Source organism: Nomascus leucogenys, chromosome 15 (genome assembly GCF_006542625.1).
Source record: "Nomascus leucogenys isolate Asia chromosome 15, Asia_NLE_v1, whole genome shotgun sequence".
NCBI classification, from domain to species: domain Eukaryota; kingdom Metazoa; phylum Chordata; class Mammalia; order Primates; family Hylobatidae; genus Nomascus; species Nomascus leucogenys.
This window is the reverse complement of record NC_044395.1, coordinates 94,786,673-94,805,835: the sequence shown is the minus strand read 5'-3', so window position 1 is coordinate 94,805,835 and position 19,163 is coordinate 94,786,673. Positions and strand designations below refer to the sequence as shown.

General features: G+C 47.2%; 1 protein-coding gene across 4 annotated transcripts in view; it reads left to right on the top strand.

Annotated features, from left to right (window-relative positions):
* Positions 1-19,163, top strand: part of ELF5 (E74 like ETS transcription factor 5) — a 42,301-nt gene that overhangs the window by 5,335 nt on the left and 17,803 nt on the right. For 2 of the 4 annotated variants that reach the window (XM_030829014.1, XM_030829016.1), the window contains exons 2-4: positions 2,915-3,039; positions 15,450-15,683; positions 19,096-19,146. In XM_030829014.1, the coding sequence (XP_030684874.1) occupies positions 2,915-3,039; positions 15,450-15,683; positions 19,096-19,146 (410 nt within the window). The remainder of the gene's footprint in view (positions 1-2,914; positions 3,040-15,449; positions 15,684-19,095; positions 19,147-19,163) is intronic. The other 2 variants (XM_030829017.1, XM_030829018.1) reach the window with 2 other exon arrangements.

Genomic DNA, 19,163 nt, shown 5'->3' with positions numbered 1-19,163 from the left:
TGGAGTGCAGTGGCACAATCTCGGCTCACTGCAACCTCTGCCTCCTGGATTCAAGAGATTCTCCTGTCTCACTCTCCCGAGTAGCTGGGATTGCAGGCATGCACCAACACACCCAGCTAATGTTTGTATTTTTAGTAGAAACGGGGTTTCACCATGTTGGCCAGGCTGGTCTTGAACTCCTGACCTCAGGTGATCCACCCGCCTCGGCCTCCCAAAGTGCTGGGATTACAGGCGTAAACCACTGCTCCCAGCAGTAAAATTATTTTTAACTGCAGGCTTTACAAAAATAGGTGAGGGACTGCATTTTGCCTGTAGGATGTAGTTTGCTAACCCCTGATTTAGGTGGCGCATGAACCATTTTTATTCAAATGCTTAAATATTTATTTTTATGTATGTTTAAAAAATCCCGACTTTCCATTTATATTGCTGATATAAAGTTTTCCTTTTAATTAGCACATTTATGTTAAAACAAAAAGGGAGTTGATTTTTTTAAGTATTTTAAGTAAATAATAGTGCTCATAATATATGGATTGAGTGAAATTATCACAGTCGTAGGCAAATGACTGAAGTTTACGAAACACTGGACTAGATAAAGAATGCGTTCCTGCCAATCTTAAAATTCCATGTGTTTAATATCCCAAGACACTTACCAGTGGTGTGATCTTGAGCAGCTGTGTTCCCTTTGCAAAATGAGGAAAGAACTACTCTATGTCAACATTATTTCAAGAATCAGAGGCCGGGCGCGGTGGCTCACGCTTGTAATCCCAGCACTTTGGAAGGCCGAGGCGGGCGGATCACGAGGTCAGGAGATCGAGACCATGGTGAAACCGCGTCTCTACTAAAAATACAAAAAATTAGCCGGGCGTGGTGGCGGGCGCCTGTAGTCCCAGCTACTCGGAGAGGCTGAGGCAGGAGAATGGCTCAAAAAAAAAAAAAAGAATCAGAAAAAAGAATTCGGGTGAACAGATTTAATCCACCAAACATGGATTATTATTTTTTTCTGAATTGTGGGGAGATGGGATTCAGCAGAGAGTGGCATGTGGGAATATGGGAAGCAGCAAAGTTGAGACTGGCACAGGCAAGAATGTGTGCAAGCAGGGGCCCCAGGCCTGTTCTTTTCTGCCTTCCTTCCAGGCTTAACTACACACCCTGCCCCAGAGCTCCTTGCCGCCGCCAAAGTGTGTGGGGACTGGAGCACAGCAATTAGAATGGGCTTTTTAAACAGGCACACCTGAGCCACCACCCAGCTTCGCTGGCTTTGCATGTGTTACCCGGAATCTCAGAGCCTCCATCCCTCATCTATGAAATGGAACTGCTGCCAGTACCTATCTCAGAGTGGTTGTTCTGAGCAGACCAGGAAGAATGAAGCTAAAGTACTAAAGTACTTAGCATGAAGCCCAAAGTGAAGTGCTTGTTGCAATTACCACAGGTCCACACTCGTCTCCAAAACCTTGGGCCACACATGCTGCAGAATTCTGAATTCTTCACAGATTTAGGAAGGCGAGATAGTATATATACCATGGAGTACAGATTACCCCTCAGGGTCTAGGGTTGCTCAAAACATTAATATTTCTGCACTGCATCATAAGAATATTCACTCAGTGCAATAAATAAAACTGTAACCATAGTTATAAAACTGTAGAACATATATATGTTGTATGTATGTGTATGTATATATAAAACTATATAACATCAATTCAGGACTGTTTTGTGCTAGAAAATAAGATTGCAGCAAACACCGACACACATACACACACACACTTCCTTTCAGTTTTCAGAGCTTTCAGATTTCAGAATGATGGATTAATCATACACAGTAATTCTTACCTTGTTTTTCTTTTCTTTTTTTTTTTCGGCCAGTTTCTGTGGCTCACGCCTGTAATCCCAGCACTTTGGGAGGCCAAGAAGGGGAGATCACTTGAGGTCAGGAGTTCGAAACCAGCCTGGCCAACATGGTGAAACTCCATCTCTACTAAAAATACAAAACTTGGTCAGGTTTAATGTTACACACTTATAGTCCCAGCTACTCGGGAGGTGGAGGTGGGAGGATCGCTTGAACCCAGGAGGCAGAGGTTGCAGTGAGCTGAGATCACACCACTACACTTCAGCCTGGGCGACAGGGCGGGATTCCATCTTTTAAAAAAAAATCAATTTTATTTTATTTTTATCATTTCAACTTTTAGTGTAGATTCAGGGGGTATGTGTACAGGTTTGTTACCTGTGTGTACTGCATAATGCTGAGGTTTCAGGTGCTGTTGATCTCATCACACAGGTACTGAGCGTAGTACCCAGTAATTTGTTTTTCAACCTTGGCCCCCTTCCCTGCCTCCTCCCTCTGGTAGTCCCCAGTGTCTATTGTTCCCATCTTTATGTCCAGGAGTACTCAACGTTTAGTGCCCCCTTCTAAGTGAGAAGATGAGGTATACGGTTTTCTGTTCCTGACTTAATTTGCTTATGATAATGGCCTCCAGCTGCATGCGTGTTGCTGCACAGGGCAAGGTCTTGTTCTTTTTTATGGCTGAATCTCACCCTGTTTCTAGAAGCATATTATTGAACATCATAAGTCAGAGTTCAGGGGTCAGATGTGAGCAAACAGGAAACATAAATAAAGAGGCAGTATTGCATAATCGGAGCCTCCACACTCCAGTCCCCACTTTGCCACTTCCTAGTTATATCACTTGGGCAAGTGTCTCAACCCTTTTGCCTGTTTTCTCATCTAAAATGGGGATAGACAGGATGTGGCGAGGATGGAATAATGTCACTCATAGGTGACATTAGGGGGTGTCTGCTTCTAGTGAGTGACAGGTTTGTTATCATTTTTAAAAACAAAGTATTGCCCTGCTAGGGGCTCCTGCACAGTGTGGCTTCAGGAGGACCTCACCCCAGCTCCTCACGACCTCTCCCGCTGTTGCAGGGTAATGTTGGACTCGGTGACACACAGCACCTTCCTGCCTAATGCATCCTTCTGCGATCCCCTGATGTCGTGGACTGATCTGTTCAGCAATGAAGAGTACTACCCTCCCTTTGAGCATCAGACAGGTGCGTACGTTTGAAGGAGACCATCTGAGCGCAGCCAGGATGGGCTAGGGCAGGAGGTGGTGCTGGCCTCAGGCGGAAGACAAAGCTGTGCTGGGGCCTAGGAACACCAGAGTTCAGGGCAGAGGGCTGGAGGGCTCCTGGATGGAAGGAAGAGCAACCTCTTGCAGATAAAAGGTGCTGGAACCCTCACCCCCAAACTCCCTAGTTCTGTGGCCTCGAGGCTGTGCACGGCTCAGCTAACCTCTCTGAGCCTCATTTTGCTACCAAGTAAAATACACGTCTCTTGGGGTTATTATGATATTTAAACAATGTAGTAGAAAGAAAGCCCTTAACCCAGGACCTGGTTTGCTGTGTTTGCTTGATCATGGTGGTTTTAGCCAACATTTACTGAACACGAGCTGTGTACCAAACTTTGTGCCAAGCACCATCTCATCCTTGCCAAAGCCCTATGAGATGAACAATTATTATCCCCATTTTATAAATGAAGAAACTGAGATACAGAGAGGCTAAGTGACTTGCCCTTGGCCTCACAGTTAAGCCCCATGCAAGTTGACCCATCTTATAATTGATATCACACTGTGGTTATTGAGATTAATATATCATTGTTCTCTGAGCTTCTATTTCTTTTACCCTAAACCAGGGGTGATGAGAGCTACTCTAAGGACTAAGGGAGCCAAAGGGTGTAAACATGTAGCCTGGCACAAAGCAAGTGTTCAGTAAATATGAGCCCCTCGCTGTTCTCCAGGCCTCCCTCCCCACCCTTCCTCCTCTCTCTCAGCCCAGATTTCTCCACCTGAGAAGGCAGCATGGGACCTTGAGAAAATCCCATGCCGGAGGGAGGCCAGCCAAGCTTTGCCCCCAGAAACCCTCTGAGGGCCTCTGTCACTGAGGTGCTTGGGTGACCGCACATCACAGCACACCTGGCTGACTGCTGGCATGACAGGAGCACGCGCTGCTTGGTGGTGATGCAAGTGCCAATCAAGCTGTCAGTTCTCACTAAGTGTTAACCCCATGTAGGAGTCCAGACTCAGTGTCTGGAGGCAGGCAGTGTGCAAGAGAGGCCACGCCTCCAGCGGTTGCAGCCAGAAGCCCCTGCCTATGGGGCCAGGGGCCAGAGGCCAGGCTGCACTCACAGAGTTGAGGCACTTACCTACATAACGCAATCCCACACTTGCCCCCACCCCACACAGATGCACACACACATGCACACACACACACATGCGTGCACACACACGCACATGTGAAATCTCTCACCCTCATCTGTAAGGTCTAGATCATTGCATTTGGACTTGAATCAAACAGATACATTGTACAATTCTCCCTTAGGCCTAAGAAGCACGTTGTTTCCCAGAAAGACATGAGAAATGTACTGCGTCTCCTTCCCTTGAAATTTGGTTAACAGGTTAAATCTGAAGGAGGAAAATGAAAACTTTCAAGTCGCCATGCCCTCCCTATGTGTCCCACAGTGGTGGGGCCCAGCTCCAGGCTCTCTGTCTACCTATGCACAAAGCCAGGCCTCACTTAACCCAGACCTGCCATCGTGGGAGCCCCCTCTTTCTGCCTATTCTACTGGGAGGCAGTTGGGGTGGCAGTGGGAGGGATGGGCCACAACCACCTGCCCCAGGCAATGGCCTGGGCAGTGAAGCAGCAGCTCTGTGTCATGAAGATCTGGCATGTCCCAAATGGGAAGTCTGGCTTTGACACTAGCTGTGTCATCTTAACCTCTCATGTCCCAGTTAGTTTCTCATCTGTGAAATGAGAATGACCACAATGCTACCTTGTAGAGTTGTTATGCGAATGAAATGAGTTATCATATGGGAAGTGTTTAGGACACAGTCTCGTACCTGGTAAGCACATGTAAGTGTTTAAAAAATTGAAGGATTAGCTGGACGCGGTGGCTCACACCTATAATCCTAGCACTTTGGAAGGCCGAGGCAGGATTATCACTTGAGCCTAGGAATTGGAGACCAGCCTGGGCAACATAGTGAGACCTCATATCTATAGAATTGTTTAAAAATTAGTCGGGTATGGTGGAACATGCCTGTAGTCCTAGCTGCTTGGGAGGCTGAGGCAGGAGGATCCTTGAGCCTGGAAGGCCAAGGCTGCAGTGAGCTGCAATCATGCCACTGCACTCCAGCCTGAGCAACAGAGAGAGACACTGTCTCAAAAAAAAAAAAAAAAGAAGAGTCAGGGAGCAGGCATGGTGGCTCCTGCCTATAATCCCAGCACTTTGGGAGGCCAAGGCAGGCAGACCACCTGAGGTCAGGAGTTTAAGACCAGCCTGGGCAACATGGAGAAACCCTGTCTCTACAAAAAAATACAAAAATTATCTGGGCATGGTGGCACGCACCTGTAGTCCCAGCTACTCGGGAGGCTGAGACAGGAGGATCCCTTGAGCTCAGAAGGTTGAAGCTCCAGTGAGCCGTGAGTGTGCCACTGCACTCCAGCCTGAGCAATAGGGGGAGACTCTGGGGAAAAAAAAAAAAAAAGGATTAGTTTCAGTTTGGGATAATGAACAAATTCTGGAAGTGAATAGCACAACAATGTACTTAATGCCACTGAACTGTACCCTTAAGAAAAGTTAAATTGGTTAAGTGTTTTATGTTATGTATGTTTTACCACAATTTTAAAGAATGAAGTTAACAGAAGTGATCACCAGTGGCATTGCCAGAGTTCCTTAAATCCAACCAAGTCTTAGATATTCAGACACAGCTCTCCGGCCAGAGGCTTCTGCATTTCGATCAGCGTCATGAAAGGTTAGACCAGGTCATTGCTAGGATCCCTTCCAGAAGCTTCTGTGATTCCTGCATCAGGCAATATCAAAGACACAGCCTTCTCTTCCCACCGCCCATTGAGAGAACAGAAATTCCCATCAAGGCATGCGGAATTGAAATAATTGAAATAATTCCGCATGCCTTGATGAAAATAAAATATCCTTCAAGACTGGCCCAGGTTCCTAAGGCTCCCTGAGGGATGGAGCCAGGCTTTCGAGTAGCCACCGGCCCTCGGGATTTCAGGCGAAGCTGTATATCACTGACCTCCAAAAGGTCAAAGTTAGGTGTGAAATGTTCACCTGGAGTGAACACCTCTCTTGGAACTGCCCGGGCACTGGGTGAGCCTCGTAGCCCTTGCTCTCCTCCACAGGTGGGAGGAATAGCAGGAGGGGCCTTCTGTCTTTTTTCAACAAGGACGTTGCCACCCAGAGAGGTGCATCCATTTGGAGTTTCTGCAAAACGCCCCTCTGCCAGGGCTGGGTCAGGAGACAGCCAGTTTTACCTCTGGGCACTGCTCAGCCAACTTTCCCTGCTCCGTGGCCAGCAGGCTATGAGACACCTCTCCTGAGGTCCTTAGCCACCTCCCAGGAAATACTATCTGGAATTCTGGGCTCCCCTAAAGATTGTTGCAGTGGCAGCTTCTTGTTCACCCAGGTTCATGGGCAGACACTGCCACTTACCAGCCATGTGACCTGCAGCCAGTTTTTTGAGATATGCTTTCCTCTGCCTCCTAGAGTTGAGGAGATTGAGATTTTGTGTAAAGTGTTTAGTCACATGCCTGGCACTTGGGAAGTGCTCACCCTAGCCAAGAACTCCTCACCAGGCCGGGCGCGGTGGCTCAAGCCTGTAATCCCAGCACTTTGGGAGGCCGAGGGGGGCGGATCACAAGGTCAGGAGATCGAGACCATCCTGGCTAACACGGTGAAACCCCGTCTCTACTAAAAATACAAAAAATTAGCCGGGCGTGGTGGCGGGCGCCTGTAGTCCCAGCTGCTCAGGAGGCTGAGGCAGGAGAATAACATGAACCTGGGAGGCGGAGCTTGCAGTGAGCCGAGATTGCACCACTGCACTCCAGCCTGGGCGACAGAGCAAGACTCCGTCTCAAAAAAAAAAAAAGAACTCCTCACCATTCCCTGTTGGGTGGAAAAACAGCCTTCCCTCTCCTCTCTTCACTGTCCATATTGAACAAAAATAACAACAGATCTCCATCTCAAGCTTCCCAGTTCAGAATTTTTAACAGCTTAGGTATCTGAGACCTGAGGGAAGGGAAGGAAAAGGAGAAAAAAAATGATGTGCCTTCTAGACAAATGATGTCTGGGAGAGGGAAGGGTGGAATACTCAGCCTATTTAGGAAAACCAGCTGTTCTCAAAAACCCTTCAAATGGCTTGAGCAGAGTGCTGCTGAATCTGTGCCCTGGTGTGGTAACCACAAAGGATTCTGACCTGCTTTTTGAAGCAGGACTTCTGCTTGGCTGCACTACAGGCAGGAGGGTGGACAGTCACAGATTGCAAAATACTCCAGAATTTCATGAACTCACCCTGCCTTGCCTGTGGCTTTTTCAAAGTAAAGAATGATGACTACTGGAAAATATATCCAAGTGAGCGGGAGGGTTGCTGGCGGGGAGGCTGCATGTAGTTCACATGCATATGATATTTTTAAAAGATGGTTTCTCCAGTCGAGTTCCAGTAGCCAACCTTCCAGTAGTCATTGAGTACCCTGGCCTTGCCACTGCTTTCTGGAGTTCTTTCCTTAACCTCCACAGACCCACACCCCTCCCCTGACAGCCAATGTGCCACGTACACGTGCAGCGCCTCCTTTGCTTTGGAATCTTGCTTATACTTTGTCAGCTGCAGAGGTTTCTAAACTGAGGTTCCCGAGAGGCTTTAGGGGTTCCCCAGAGGTTCCTCAGGGACCACCAGAGAAGGGAGTGAAAGTGACAGTTGAGAAGATGGGGCTTCAGTCCTTCTCTGTGCACCTCCCTTCCTAAGCATGCTTCTCCACTTTAATTCTGAAGACAGTAGAGCACAGTGAGGCTGGGCTGCAGGAGCCAGAATACACCCAAATAACCCACTCCTAGCTCTGCCACTTACGGGTTACATGAGCTTGAAAAGGGTCACACCCATGAGCCTTACTTTCTCCCTTTGTAAAATGGGTAACATGACAGAGGACTTCATAGCATTGTGTTGAGGACATGAGAAAGCACAAAGCATTTAGCATGATGACAGGCACATACTAAGTGCTCAATAAATATGTTAGCTATAATATTATTGCACAATGTGAGATTTTATTTGAAGAAAGCACTTTTTGTAAGAAAAAAAAAAGTGCAAAACCCACTAGTCAGAGAAAGAGGCATCTGGATCCCTACATGGGCTTTCCTAAGCAAGATTCGTGTTTTATGTACAGAAGTTTGAGAGCAGATACAAAGGAAAGAATCTAAGAACTTCTAAGCCAAAACCAGATCAACAAATACAAAATCATCTGAAAGTCTGAGATGAGCCCTGTGGCAGAGCCCACACCTCAGAAGGACTCACTGTTGGCCACCTCTAACCCAGTCGACATGCACCTGAGCCTTCCGGGTGGCCATGGCCCCAGGACTGCTCAGGGCTTGGCTCTCTTGGCCCCTTCCTAACCCACACTCCCGAGGCCATGGCTACTTTGCAGCCAGCCCTTCTCCTGTTTTCTCTATCCGGTTTCCTACGCTGCACTGGACTTTACTTTTCCATCTCATGGTCTAAATCTTTCCACAGGCTATGCTGGAAAGCCAGAAAGGGGTATGGGATGGAGCTGGACTGGCTCTGAGAGGAAACTTGAAAGCCATTTATCATTTCAGGTTTTCCCTCGTAAAGTCCTTCCTTTCAGTGACAAAGCTGCAATTGATGGTGCCCCTGCTATCCAGTTCATTCACCACCTCTCTTCAGTGCTGCCCCGGGCAAAACACTTTCCCAACTCCCTATGCTAGTAAATCATGCTAATTATAGTCCAAGATTGTCTAACTCGGGCCTCCTCTGACCCAGACTGTCTGTCTTGTCCCAGCCAAGCCCTGAGCTTGCTTTACTGTAGTTGTTCCTCAGCTAGATTGAGGAAGGCCCCGTTTCCCTGAGAACAAATGTAGTCCCAAAATAATAACCAATAACAGGTGACTTATACTGAAAACTTACTGTCATTCAGATACTGGGCTAAGTTCTTTACCTGCATCATTTCCTTTTCACAACAAACCTCCTAAGATTTAGGTACTATTGTTATTTTTATTTTACCAGTGAAGGAAGTTGAGGTCCAGAGAGGTTAGGACAGTTTGTTAGAGTTGCACAGCTAATCCATTGAAGAGCCAAGATTTCAAATCAGGAAGGTCCATCTCCACAGCCCAGGCTCAGTTGCCGCACCCAACCCTGTGACTTCCATTGGAAGGTCCCTTCCACTCCAACAGGCTCACTGGCAGAATCCTAGAATGGAGGCTGGGAACAAGAATTGGATTCTTGTACAGAATTCCTGTAGATGGCAGGTTCATCTAGCTTCACAAACTTTCTTATCACTGCTTCCCAATCAGCAGAGGAGAAAGATCAAGTTCCACTCCAGAGGGACATAACTGAAAGCTCTAAGCTCAAACTTCTTTCAGAACCTGCAAATTTTGCATTCTGCTGCATATCTATTTTGTTGTAATATAAAAATCAGGCCAGGCACAGTGGCTCATGCCTGAAATCCCAACAATTTGGGAGGCTGAAGCAGGAGGCTTGCCTGAGCCCAGGAGTTCAAGACCAACCAGCCTGAGCAAAATGGTGAGACTCTGTTTCTACAAAATTAAAAAATTAGCCATGCATGGTGTTGCACACCTGTGGTCCCAGCTACTCAAGAGGCTGAGGCGGGAGGATTGCTTGAGCCCAGGAGAGTGAGCCTGCAGTGAGCCATGTTCAAGCAACTGCACTCCAGCCCAGATGACAGAGTGAGACTCTGTTTCAAAAAAACCAAACAAACCAAAAATTAAAATTTTCCCTCAAAATTTTTGCTTTGAGTGAGGCTCCAAGAAAATGAACAGTGTGGGTTCCAGGATCTTTATATAGGAAGGGCTTAGGGACAACAATCCATTTGGAAGAGATGGCCAAAGGACTTGTCTGGAAATGTTTTTTTTTTGGAAACGGAGTTTCTGTCCTGTCACCCTGGCTGGAGTGCAATGGCGCCATCTCGGCTCACTGCAACCTCCACCTCCCAGGTTCAAGCAATTCTCCTGCCTCAGCTTCTCAAGTAGCTGGGATTACAGGCGTGCACCACCACGCCCAGCTAATTTTTGTATTATTAGTAGAGACGGGGTTTCACCTTGTTGGCCAGCTGGTCTTGAACTCCTGACCTCAGGTGATACACCTGCCTCAGCCTCCCAAAGTTCTGAGATTACAGGTGTGAGCCACTGCACCCAACCTGGAAGTGATTTTTTAAGAACACTGCATAAGATTGAGAAGACATCAGTTATCTATAACAAAGAAGGAGGTGGGGGATTAATAGACCCACCCTCTGATCTTTCTCTTGAAGATGCATAATGAATGTTACGTGACTTTCCATTACCTGCTCTGTGCACCCTGGGGATACAGCACTACCACCATCACCCTCTCCTCTGCTCAGTTTCAGAAGCTTGAGTCTTGTGTGTGTCCTGATGATTAAGAATTTTACAAAGTCACCAGACTCACCTGTGTCCCCAGCTTTTAACAGCTTTTAAAGATGGCAGCATTAAGGGACCTAACTCAGCTTTTAACAGCTTTTAAAGATGGCAGCATTAAGGGACCTAACTCAGCTTTTAACAGCTTTTAAAGATGGCAGCATTAAAGGACCTAACTCAGACTGGCAATGCAAAGACAAATTAGCTAGGTTTGGTTTCTAAGCTTGGTTTCTAATATAACTCCTATTTTTTTATGAAGAAAATAAACCGAAGGTCTAGAAAGGGACAAAGCAGCTGGCTTACACATTTTTTAAAAATTAGAAATGTTTGAAGGAATGTAATTAAAGTGGTGACATGGGAAGCCCAGGAGGTAACCCTAATATTGACAAGTATAAGTGGATGATATTTAATGAGCACTTGCCATATGCCTGGCCCTGTTCTAAGTACTTTCCACGTATTAATTTACATAATCCTTTTAATAGCCCAGATAAGTAGGTCCTATTATTTTTATTTTGCAGACGAGTCCGAGGAGGCAGGACCACTAAGTGTGAGAGACCATGTGCCCTTTCAACTTTGAAGGGGAATTCAAAATATAGGAATCCTGGTTTCAAGTTTGAGAACAGTGATTTTCAAGGAGCCTCCTGGAGCTAGTACCTTCACCTCCACTCCCAGCAGAACAGGGTTGCTTTTTTCCAGATAAGTTTTAACTTGAAGAAAATATTATTCAACCATAAAAAAATCCTTCAAAGTTTTAGCATGCGCACTCCAAACAATAATCTTGAAGGAGACAAGTGGCCAAAAGCCTGTGAGATTCTTCATCACAAAGTGATGGCCAGGAGTGATCCAGCCCATGAAGACATTTTGACTGGGCTTCCCGTGGTGTTTTGTAAAAACCAAGCCAATTGCCTCACTTGAAAATAGAAATCAGGAGATTTCAGTTAGCAATCTGGTCCTGGCAACACAAGGCCCACCTTTCCACAAGGCAAGGGGTCAGGTAGCCATTGTGCACTTTGGCATGAACTTTCCAATCCCCACTGTCTCCACATGGGGCCACTTCAGGCATAGACATTATCTGCTGACCCTGTGGGCATCTGGTGCACACACCCAGCTCTGAAAGCTAAAGTCCTCCTTCTGAATTTAAATGCATCTCAGGTTATAGCATCACTTGTGAAAATTCCCCTAGAATTTCTGAAAACTCCCTCTAGTTCAATTCTTCCTTCCAATGCAGCTGGCCCTGAAACAAGTGTCCTGACCCACTTCAGACTTTAAAAGAGCTGGCAGAGCCTGCTGCTTAATAATAGTGACCTATGGGCATTCAGATCAAGCCTACCAGGCCCAGGATGGGCCTCTACTGGTCGACATAGGCAGAAGGGCCTCATGGCTCAACTTTCCCAAAACGTTGAGATTATTTTATAAATGACAGAAGCATTGAGAAAATCACTCTACATTTCCAGACAACACAACCCATTAAAAATAATATATTCTGCGGGTATATAACCCCTTATTTTATTGCCCTGAGTTCATGTCTTCTGAGTAGCAAAAGGGTCTTCTTCATGTCTTCATTAAGGTTCTAAACACTATCATCTTCAGTCTCGCCATCCTCTTTCTGATTCTTCAAAGCTAGATTGTATTTTTTATTTTTTCTAGTCAGGCTCTGCTTATCCATTATTTATAATTACAATTACACATACCTACCTTCATCCAAATCTTGCTTTAGTCAGTCTTGAGATGTGTGCCCAAGTTGGTCCTCCTCAACCAAGAAGAGTGGGGCGTGGTAAGAGGGAAAATGCCGACAACCAAGAAGAGTTGGTGAGGCCTAACTCCTTTACTGACAGGCCATGTGACCTTACAGGGGTCCCGTCGGTCCCCGGAACGGCAGTATCCTCACGTGTAAAGTGGAGAGAGTGACTGTCAGTCACCTGGTCAGTCAGTCACACTCACTGAGGTAGGCCTGTGGTGGGCTAGGCCAAGCTCCAAGCACTCCTGGTTCAGGGCTAGCAAAAGCTCGAGGTCTGGAGGGGAGGGATGAGGAGGACGCCTGAGGGGCACTCAGTGAGGAGGAGGAGACCCTCTGCGAGGGGGAGTGAGGATGAGCAGAGATTCCTCAGGAGAAGGCAGATGGAGACCACATTCCATCCAAAGAGAAGTCCCTGTGGGAAGACTCTGGGCCGTGGAGCCTCCTGAGAGAGGAGAGTAGGAGAGGGGCGGGTGAGGAGGGGCTGACGGCGGCCTCCCTCGTCTGGGCAGCCTCCGCTCTGCCGCCCTCCTCCAGTCCTGAGGATGGGACCCCCGGAAAAGCGGCCCCTGGAGGCCTGCCATGGCACCCAGAGCAGCCATTTTCCTCCCAGCTCTGGGGCTGTGGAAGGAGCTTGCGGATGAGGAGAGGGAGCCTCCGCAGGGCTCTGGCTCCCCTCCAGGGGCCGAGGCCGCACACAAAGCCGCTCTGTGGGTGAGCTTCAAAGCGGAGCGCCGAGGAGCAGGGAGCCAGCGCCAGCAACGCCTCCCCGGTGTGGGGCCTGGGCGTTTCTCCGAATCCTTGAGGCCCCCTTGGCTTCCGCAAACACTATGGCCCTCTTCAAGTGCCAAAGAAAATAACAAGGGGGTGGAAGCAGAGAGGGGAGGGGAGGGAAACAGGGGAACAGAGCTTTGGCGAAACCTTTCCATGAAAAGAAATCAACTGTGCCCTCCGACGGCCGCACACCGATAGCCATCTAGGGCAGGGCCCGGGCAGGACCCGCAGCTGAAAAATGTCAAGGCTCATAAACATCTCTCAGGGGAAGCCAGTAAAGTCCAAAGGCCCCTCAGGTTTACTAAAGCCAGAAATCAGTAGATGAAAGCTCAGGCCGAACTCAGGAATGGCCCCTTGTTCTGCCCGGAGCCCCTGCCTGCCCTGAAGAGCCCCCACGGGCCTGGTAGGCCAGCTCCAGCCAGTGGCCAGTGAGCAAGACCTGAGTCATCTGTCTCACCGGCTCCCTGGCTCTTCCTATCTGCCAGGTAGAGGCTACGACATCAGCCTCAAGCACCCTGGCACAATATTGACGCTTTGATCTTAATGCATATAAAATTCTGAAAATTTTTAAAGAAAATAAATCAACTGCCCCTCCACCCACCCTTCGGTGCGAAAAGAGATCTCTGGAAGACCTTTGAGTTTTAAGGGGAGCCTCTATTTCCTGTTTTGTGGAATAGTCCAATTACACCTACTGGATAGGATTGTTGAGGGGACCTGAGAAACTTGAGACAACAAAAACACGTAGCGCCTTGGCTGGCTGAGGGTGCTGAGTGAGTAGTAGCACCTGACCGGCAGAGGACCCACCTCCTGCCTGGAATCATCAGCAACTGACAATGGTGCGAGTTCTACTCACCTTTAAATGCTGCAAATCGCAGCACTGCCATTTGCTGTGGGGTATAACATGTGAGGGACCCTTTCTGTCATCGTCACCTTAGCCACTCTCTGCTCTCTGCCTTTCTTCTCAGGCCCTCGTGTTGTGTTCTCTCCAGCTTTCCCCGTGCCTCAGCCACTCTTTGTTCCATCTCTGCTCTGTGCTGACCCTCTGAGGACCGGTATGGTGGTGTGGGGAGAGCAATGGCTTTCGAGTTCAGGCTAGGGTTCAAATCCAGCTCTGCCACACACTGGCGTAGGTTCTTGGGAAAGTCCTCCATGACTTTCAAGCTCCTCTTCTGTGATCTCCTGGGGGACAGGGACCAAACCTGTCCACCATGGATCCTTAACATACAATGTGTGGCTGCACACATAGTGGATATTCAATCATAATGTTTGTAATAGCATTTAAATCCTCCAGGCTCTGTTCCAGGTACTTTTATGTATATTAAGTCATTTAATCTTCAGAACAACACTATGATATAGGTGCTATAATTATTCCAATTTTAACAGTAAAGAAACTAAAGCTTTTATTTATTGAATGAAATGAATAAATGAATGAATGTTTTCCATGGCAGATACAATAATTGTTTATGTCAAAGAGCCTGACCAAGTACCTATTACTGCACCTCTTCCATACCTTATGTCCACCCCACTTTCCATTTCTCCTAAGAACAGTAGGACAGAACTGTTGAACACCAAATCTCTGCCCCTGGGCCAGGCAGAGCCACATCCCAGCCTCCCAGACAGATGGCACTCACAACTGTCTAGGCATGTACATGACTCCTCTAAAGGAGTGAGGGGCTCTGATCTCAGGATAGAAATTACTCCGAACGCCACCAAAAACACAAGAGCAACAATACAACTAACTCTCCCATGACCACCTTCCTCTGGAGGTGCCTACTATGGTGACCCAAGGACTGTCAGACTCTTGGCAATGTCTAATAACCCAAGGTTCTTGGCACAAGATGGCCAGTAACTGTGCAGAAACAAATAGCCAGCATTGGGCAGCTGCCCTTTAAAGCATGGGGAATCAAACCAGCTTCAAATGGTGTCTGACACACAGTAGGCATTTAGTAACTATTGAATTGGATGGTAAGTTTCTGTGCGCCATTCTACACACATTAACTCCAAATTCCGTGACAGTCCTGGGCGTTGAGCATATTATCCCCATTTTACAGATGAGGAAACTGAGACTTCAATGCCCACAGACCTTGCCCAAGTGGAAAGTGGTAGAATCAGAATTTCAACCCAGCTTGCCAAACAGCTGAGTTTGTGTTTTTTATATTGTGTTATCTGGAATCAAATAACCGAGGGGCTGTTTTCTTTCTTTCTCCACTAAATGCCTTTTTTTAAGCATCAGCACTAAGTCTGGTTCTTTCTTGCCCCTGTAATTCCCTCTCTGATGCCAAAGTTCATCTGTAGAATCCAGTCCCTCTGGTTTTCTCTGCAGAATAGAAGGTGACCTGGGCCCTGCAGAACACCCAGGGCTGGAGGTCCTTTCAACTCGTTGGCTGAGGGATGAGGATGTTACTTAACTGATGCATCCTTCAGGGGCCCTCTCAAAGGCTGTCTTGGGACTGTTGTCCCTCACTTCTTTCTCCTTTGGTGCAGCCTGTGACTCATACTGGACATCAGTCCACCCTGAATACTGGACTAAGCGCCACGTGTGGGAGTGGCTCCAGTTCTGCTGCGATCAGTACAAGTTGGACACCAATTGCATCTCCTTCTGCCACTTCAACATCAGCGGCCTGCAGCTGTGCAGCATGACGCAGGAGGAGTTTGTCGAGGCAGCAGGCCTCTGCGGCGAGTACCTGTACTTCATCCTCCAGAACATCCGCACACAAGGTCAGTGTTCAGAGGGCCGGGCCTCCAGGGGAGGGACCAGGATTAGGACCAAACAACTTTGAGAAGTCCTTTCCTATCGCGTGACTTGCACAGCAAAATTTTACTAACTGGAGTTCTCGTTAACCCAAACCTTCAATAACTGGAAGCTAGTATGCCAGAATTGTGGATTTTAGGGAAAAGGGAGCAAGTTACAAAAATGCAAATTGAGTGCATTTAAAAAAAGAAAAAGAAAAACTAACACCACGTTCGTTCAGGGACTGCCCAGGCACCAGGCTGATAATAATACAATATCTTCATAATGATTTGAAACCACACAGGGTGGACAAAAAAAGAGGTTTGTGCTTCATCGCTCATTAAGCTGAAGAGGAATAAAATTAAATAAACTCGCTTCCCATTTCCATAGGAGTCCAACTAATTATCATTTCATCACATTCCTAATGGTCAAGGATCAAGTGGCCAGAAGGTGGCGCCAATAGCATAATTTAACTCTTCAACAGGCCTTTTGCATGCAGAATGTCGATGAATATTTTTTCAATCCAGAAGGGTTCTTTGAGAACATCAAGCTCTAATGTCTCAAAGTCACACATAGACATTAAGTGACTTCCTCAAGGTCACACAGCAAACAGGGCTGATTCACAGAAAGCCAGTACAATGCAAGGGCTTGGAGGGCGGAAAGACCTGTGTTCCAACCCTGGCTCCAATACTCCAAGCTATGGAAACTCTGGCGAGTGGCTTAACCTGTCTGAATCCCCACTGCCTCATCTGTCCAATGGGATAATGACACCTCCATGGGCTTTTCGAGAGGATTCAGGGAAATATTACCTAGAACAGCATATGCAGATGGAAATGCAGTAAATGGCAGCTGTTTCCATCATCATTAATATAACCAAGAGGCGTATTATAGGATGTTAAAGGAAACCTATCTCAGCTCAATTTTAAGAAGGACCTTTTTAAAGGTTAGTACCTTCTTTTGAAAAGGTAATTCAGAAGATACAGGAGATAGGACGATGCTCACCACTGGAGATAATCAAGTAGTCTAATAGCCCCGTGCTTGAAGAGGAGGCTATGACGGTGACTCTTGTTTGGACAGAAAAACCATAGAGGACCCTCTTGCTCTGTGATTCTTTGGCCTCCTCTTGATGCTCATCCATCATGAGTGCTTGATGGCAGAAAAGCTAAGAATGGTGGCCCTTGGGCACTACATGGCTTGGGCCCAGGGAGCCAAAACTCCAGTGACAATGACCTGCCAAGAGCTGGGATCTGTGTCCTGTACTTAGAGTGGGCACTCCCTGAAATAGGACAAGTTTGACCAAGTCACAACGGCTCCAGAAGAAGGAGCTTGGAACTCCATTTAGGATCCTCCCAAGGGAACGGGCTTGCACAAAAATCCTAGGGCCACAGAGAGGGGTGTATTTTATTCTGGAAAAAGATGCAGCTTGGCAATGCCAGCTTGGCCAAATGTCAAGTCAACCTCATTTGTCTCCACACCCTTGTGCAGCACCTGTGCTGGTATCTCCCACCACAAGCACCTCTCTTCCCTGGCAATGGTGGCATCAAAAAAAAAAAACCTGTTGGCCAGGCACAGTGGCTCAGGCCTGTAAACCCAATACTTTGGGGAGGCTGAGGCAGGCAGATCATCTAAGGTCAGGAATTCGAGACAAGCCTGGCCAACATGGTGAAAACCCCGTCTCTACTAAAAATACAAAATTAGCCAGGCATGGTGGTGCGTGCCTATAATCCCAGTTACTCAGGAGGCTGAGGCATGAGAATCACTTAAACCCAGGAGGTGGAGGTTGCAGTGAGTTGAGATTGCACCATTGCACTCCAGCCTAGACAAAAAGAGCAAAATTCTGAAAAAAAAAAAAAAAAAAAAAAAAAACAACAAAAAAAAAACCTGTCCCTGGTTTTATTACCCCAGGGCCCTGTGCAAAACTAATAGGCTAAACCTAAAAAGCCAACTGCTTTTTAATAAGTCATACATTACCTCTTCTTATTCTAAGGAATTCCTGCAATCACAATGCCACCCTTAATGGTGGGATTTCAAGCACTCTCTAGGCCAGGAGGGTTCCATGTTGAGCAGTAAAACTATCTACTCCACCAATCTACTCCATTCTGAAATTCCTCTTTTAATGTTTCTCAGGCAGATATGTGGATTGTAGATTGTGGAGATATATATATTGTGATCAAAGTTCACACTGTCCCCGTTTGCCCAGGAAACATCGTTTCTGCCTGTGATCCTGGAGTAATTGTTATTACCGTAGCACTACCTTTCATTTTCAAAAGTGTCTCCATTTAGATCATAAATTCTACAGTGAACTGGGGGTTATTACCTCATGTATGCCTTATACTACCCCATAGGTTTGGACTCTGGCAGAACAGGACACAGAATAAGGCAGTTTTATGGGGGAGAGGAGCTGGAAGGGGGCTGTAAGGCCTGGGCACCATCCAGCTCCATAGGTATTGCAGTAGGATTTAAGGGTCCAGAAACCTGGGGACACTGGTTACTGGGAAGCAAGGTCAGAGGGTGGCTTCCACAGCCTAGGAAAGGAATGAGCCCCTCTTCAATCTCCCATCCTGTTCTCAATTGGCCCTTTGGACAGAGTCAACTGAGGCGCCTGGCTGACCAAAACCAATGAGAACATGACACCAGGAATAAACAATCACAGTTGTGCCCTGCTCCAGTCTGCTTAGCAAATAGAAATTAGTCCTCATGTTGGACCAAGCTAGGACATAGGTATCCTTCAGCCTACGCTGCTATGTGAAAAGACAATCTGAAACTCCTCATTCAACCCCAGCCCACCCCATTCTACAGAGGAGAGAACAAAGGCCCTGACGTCATCTTCCACATCCTCATTAAACTCGGCATTCACATAGAGCTTTGCACTTCTTGCAACCTCTTATGCCTGTTCTCCTCACTGACCAGCACGTAACAGGCATTCCAATCCCCAAGGGATTAGAGGTCTTGTCAGAGACTATAGACTCTTAGCCAAATGGGAGCTTAGTGGGTATTTTATCTCGTGATGTCAATGAGAAGAACCAACAAGCCCAGAGACTGAGTGACTGGGCATGGCTGCACAGGGGTCAGTAGCCCAGCCCAGCTCAGAACCCAGCCCTGGACCCCAGACCAGAGCTTACTCCCCAGTGCCTGCTCAGAAAATCTGCAGAGGCTGCTGGGAAGCCTGGTTCTGGGTGCTCCCTCCAAATGACCTTTAAAAATGAGGAAATTATCACCTCTCGGGGATGGCTTCAGGGTGGCACTCTAAGACCAGATGGTCTCCAAGATTCCCTGTAAAATGTAACCAAACTCAAGAGGGACAGTCACTCCACTTCCCTCCAATACCCGCTCTCCTGGCCTGGCCAGTGGAAACCAGGATTGCATGGTATGGTTTCTGGATTTCTTTTTCTTTCCCAGGTTACTCCTTTTTTAATGATGCTGAAGAAAGCAAGGCCACCATCAAAGACTGTAAGTAACCAAGCACA